Raw genomic sequence first — 5,254 nt, 5'->3', positions numbered from 1 at the left:
ATGAGTGATTAAAATAATGAAACAAAGTCTATTCTAATGTTAACAAAAATCAAAATGTTCTTGAATGTGCATTTAGCTTTATTTATATTTAATTAGTTGATAAATCAATGTTTAATTTTAATTGGTTTTCATAGTTTATTACATTTTTAGTGTTCAGTTTGCATGCTGATTATTAGATAAATAATTGATTTCTTATTTCATCATTAATTTTTTTTTATTTTTGGTTGTCGAATATATATTTACATAAGCTTGTGTTATTTTAAATCAAAATGGATGATATAGACCAATCAGAAATATATGATCATTCGATAAATTCATTCAGTCAAGTTGGTTCTGTTATTAATCATCCTCTGTTCTTGCAAAGTGAGATACAAGGTACGCTCTCTTTCTTAAATCATACATTATTCAAGAATAGTAAAATAGAATTCTTATTTATTTAGTGCTAAAATATTCCATTGTGCTTCTGTGATAAGATATTATTCAGTCAGTGTAAAATAGAAATAGTGTTTTGTGATATATTTTTCTGACAAAATTTAAAGGAGTCAAGTATTTAGTCTATATTATATCTGTATGCTAATGGTTTATTCATTTTATGTTGAATCTATTTCGTGTCATATAATTGAGATAAAATTCTTTTATTGTTGTGCATATTTTTTTTGACTTTATCTTTACCAGGTTGTCTTGATGTTGGTGATCCTAACTATGAATGTTCAATTTGTGGCGCATGTTTCTGGTTATTAGAACGTGTTGAAAGAGACTCTACAGTTAATCGTCCTGTTTTTACTGTTTGTTGCTCAAAAGAAAAAATTCAGTTACCTTATCTCCGAAAGCCCCGATATCTGTTATATAATTTGATTAACGGACATGATAGCAAGAGTTTGTACTTCCAAAAAAATATTTGATCTTATAACAGTATGTTTGCCTTCACGTCTCTTGGCGGTAAGGTATTGGATTCAGTGAATGATGGGAGGGGTCCACCGCAGTTTATAATAAGTGGTCAAAATTATCATCGGATTGAAAGTTTGCTCCCAGATGCTGGTCAGAAGCCTAAATTTGCGCAGTTATATATATACGACACTCAGCATGAGATAATGCATAGGCAGCGAATCTTTGGGTATGTGTGTTTGAAATTTTGTTTTTCAGTCTTTTTATTGTATTTTCCTGATGTTTTAGTGTTATTTGTATTGGAAAATAGGTTTATAGCTATGATTTGATAGTTATACTGTGTTTTGTTCCAGTTATAATGTGTTATTAGTCATTTTTTGCTAATAATGATATATCAAAATATATTACAATTGTATTCTGTGTGGTTTTTTAATATATTTTTGTGGTTAATGTATATTTGTTTTAGGCAAACATCTGAGATAGATAAAGAATTGATAACTGAGTTGTTGCAAATGATCGATACTCATAATGTTATAGCACAGTCATTTCGAAGAGTCAGAGAATTCTATCAGTGTCATCCATATGAGATTTTCTCTTTGAAGTTGTATTCGCAAAGGAAGGTTGATCAAAGAATTTACAGTGCTCCCTCTTGCGATGAAGTTGCTGCTTTGATTGTTGGAGATTTTGATTCGTCGGATCATGGTCGTGACATTATTGTTTGATCTACTGGTGGTCGGTTGCAACGTATTTATGAAACTCATGCTCTGTATTGGCCCTTACAGTATCCTCTGTTGTTTCCATATGGCAAGGATGGTTACTAGCTGAACATTGGTTATCGAGGTGAACAGCCTGGATATGTTCCTGGAAGGAGAACAAGGGTTTCCCTTAGGGAATTCATATGTTTTCGTCTCCAGATTAGGGAGCACGAAGATGGAATTATTCACAAGTGTAGGTGGTTATTTCAACAATTTGTTGTTGATTGTTTCACCATGATTAAGTCCCAGAGGTTGTATGAGATTAGAATGAAGCAAAGTACAATTAGAGGAGAAGTCCTTCAAGGAATAGAGGAGGCTATGCGTCATGGCGATGGTGAAGCTTCTTCAATTGGGCAACGAATCATTTTGCCTTCTTCATTCACTGGTGGTAAACGTTATATGTTTAACCGTTGTCAGGATGCCATGCCAATTTATAAACATTGTGGCTATCCAGATTTATTCCTCACTATTACGTGTAATCCAAATTGGCCTGAATTTCAGCGATTCACAGAGCGAGAGCGAATTCCCATCACTGATCATCCTAATATCTCTTGTCATGTGTTTCATGCCAAGTTGAAGTGCCTGCTTAGTGATCTCAAGGAAGGTGTGTTTTTTGGTCCACTTAATGCGGGTATGTTCTTTTCTCGCTTAGCATTTCAATTTTTGTCTGTTGTCTTCGGACATGTAGTTGTCTGGCTTCTTTAGGATGTTTTTATATTTTTTAGGTATGTATACTATTGAGTTCCAAAAAAGAGGTCTACCGCATGCACACATGTTACTTTGGCTTAACGGGGAAAACAACTTACAAAGTGTTGAAATTGTTGATGAATTCATCTGTGCCGAGCTACCCAATTCCCAGAAATTTCCATCTCTTTATAATGTCGTCACCAAGTACATGATCCATGGTCCCTGCGGTCAACTTAGACCGAGTTCTCCTTGCATGAAAGATGGTAAGTGCTCAAAATTTTATCCGAAAAGATTCGTTGACCAAATGAGCTTTGATGAAGATGGCTATCTAATATATAGACGTCGTAATATGGGTGTGACAGTGAAGATCAACGATGTTGATATTGATAACAGATTTGTTGTGCCCTATAATCCACTTCTGTTAATGAAATATCACGCTCACATAAATCTTGAGTTCTGTAACAAGTCAAACGTCATTAAGTATTTTTTTAAGTATGTCAATAAGGGTCCGGATCGGGTAACTGCAACTGTTGGAGAAACATATGATGTTGGTGAATCTTCTCAGGTGGTTGATGAGATCAAATAGTATTACGATTGTCGTTTTTATCACCGTCTGAATCCATGTGGAGAATTTTTGCTTATGATATTCATCATAGATGGCCGTCGGTACAGAGGTTGACTTTTCACTTGCCGAACCAGCAACATGTTGTATTCGATGATGCTGATACACTACTCATGTTTATTTGCGCAACAAAGATTTGCTGACGATGTTTACGAGTTGGATGATGGCCAATAGGCAGTTCCCGGAAGGGCGGTCTTAAACATATGTTGAATATCCAGGCAAATTTGTCTATTGTTTGAATTGCAGGGAGTGGAAGCCAAGACAGAGGGGATTCTCAATTGGAAGATTGAGTTTCACTCATCCCTCATCTGGTGAACTTTTCTACATGCGGATGCTTTTGAATGTGCAGAGAGGTTGTAATAGTTTTCGAAGTATAAGAACTGTGAATGGTGTTACTTATGATACATTTCAAGAGGCATGTTCCACCATGGGATTCTTGATAGATGATAAGGAGTATGTTTCTGCTATTAAGGAAGTCGCTGAGTTAGCGTCAGCTGCACAGCTAAGGAGGCTTTTTGTGATGTTGTTGCTATCTGGTTCCATGGGAAGACCTCTGTCAGTTTGGGATCAAACTTGGGCTTATTTGTCTGATGATATTCTTTATCGCAGAAGACATGAGCTGCAATATCCTGGTAGGAATTTTGTTCATGATGAATTTATTATATGACAGGCAAGCACACACGCACGCACACAGTATAGAAATGATATTATGGTACTAATATTTATTAATTATCGTTAAACGTAGATCTAACGATGAGTAAGGATGAGTTGCAAACATTTTGTTTGTTGGAGATTGAGAAACTATTGCAGAGTAATGGAAAATCATTGAGAAATTATGCTGGCATGCCGGTTCCTAATAACTCTTTAGTCTCTCAATTTAGCAATTTGATGCTGTTGCGTGAGTTGCAGTATGATATTGTTTTTTTGACTCATGAGCACGATGCAAATATCTTAAAGTTAAATGAAGAACAGAGGGTGGTCTACGATAAAATTATTGATTGTGTTTCGAATAAGAGGCACGGATTCTTTTTTGTGTACGGGTTTGGTGGCACTGGAAAAACTTTTTTACACAGAGTTTTGCCAGCTAGATTGCGATCTGAGAAAAAGATTGTTATAAACGTTACTTCTAGTGGTATTGCTTCTCTGTTGTTACCTGGTGGTAAGACGGCGCATTCTATGTTCAATATTCCTGTTGAGTTGACTGAAGACACTATTTGTCGGATTAAGAAAGATAGTCCAAAAGCTAAGGTATTCCGATTGGCCGATTTGATTATTTGGGATGAGGCACCGATGACTAACAAATTAGCATTTGAAGCGCTCGATAGGACGTTGCGTGATATAATGGTTTCGGTCTCTGATAGGAATAAAGATTTACCTTTTGGTGGGAAGGTGGTCGTTCTTGGTGGTGATTTCAGGCAGGTCTTGCCAGTTATTCCAGAAGGTTCTCGTGCTGAGATTGTGATGGCTTCCATAAATTCTTCTGTCCTCTGGAAATACTGCGAAGTTTTATGACTGACAAAAAATATGAGGTTAGCAAGTGGATTGGAACAATCAACTGCTTAGGAGTTAAGGTCGTTTTCAGATTGGATACTTCAAATTGGTGAAGGTCGATGTGGAACTCTTGTCAATGATAAACTTTTTGTTGATATTCCTTCTGATCTAATCATTCCTGTTTTGGAAAATCTAGTGGAAGATATTGTAAATACAATCTATCCGAATTTGGTTTAGAATTTTCGTGTTCCAAGCTTTTTCCAGGATAGGGCAATATTGGCTCCGACTGTTGAGAATGTTGAAGAGATAAACAATTATATAGTTGACTTGTTGCCTGGTGAGGAGAAAAATTATCTCAGTGCTGATTCGATATGTGGTAGTGATGCCTATTCTGATGTTGATATTGATTGGATAAATGTTAAATTCTTGAATCATATTAGGTGTTCTGGTCTACCTAATTATTCGTTGAAGTTGAAAATAGGCGTGCCTATTATTTTGTTGAGGAATATTGATCCAGCTGGGGGTTTGTGTAATGGGACTCGACTTGTTGTGCGAGATCTAGGGACAAATGTGATCGGTGCGGATATTACTTCTGGTAGCAATGTTGGGGATAAAGTTTTTATCACCAGAATGAATTTGATTCCCAATGATACGGTTATACCGTTTAAATTCCAACGCCGTCAATTCCCAGTTTCTTTGTCGTTTGCAATGACAATCAACAAAAGCCAAGGTCAGACATTATCAACAGTCGGTTTGTTCTTGCGTCGTCCTGTGTTTTGTCACGGTCAACTTTATGTAGCTCTTTCCCGAGTTA

At 36.2% G+C, this 5,254-nt stretch overlaps 1 protein-coding gene across 1 annotated transcript; it reads left to right on the top strand.

Moving 5' to 3' along the window:
- The first annotated feature begins 269 nt into the window (after positions 1 to 269).
- LOC112778031 (uncharacterized) lies at positions 270 to 2,913 on the top strand. Its single transcript, XM_025822401.1, has 6 exons — positions 270 to 375; positions 676 to 785; positions 945 to 1,114; positions 1,352 to 1,601; positions 1,707 to 2,271; positions 2,366 to 2,913. Exons 1-6 carry the CDS (start codon positions 270 to 272, stop codon positions 2,911 to 2,913), a joined length of 1,749 nt encoding a protein of 582 aa, XP_025678186.1.
- The last annotated feature ends 2,341 nt before the right edge of the window (positions 2,914 to 5,254 follow it).

The sequence above is a fragment of the Arachis hypogaea genome, chromosome 19, assembly GCF_003086295.3.
Source record: "Arachis hypogaea cultivar Tifrunner chromosome 19, arahy.Tifrunner.gnm2.J5K5, whole genome shotgun sequence".
Classification (NCBI taxonomy): domain Eukaryota; kingdom Viridiplantae; phylum Streptophyta; class Magnoliopsida; order Fabales; family Fabaceae; genus Arachis; species Arachis hypogaea.
The sequence above is the reverse complement of the archived record's forward strand: the minus strand, read 5'-3'. Positions and strand labels throughout refer to the sequence as shown.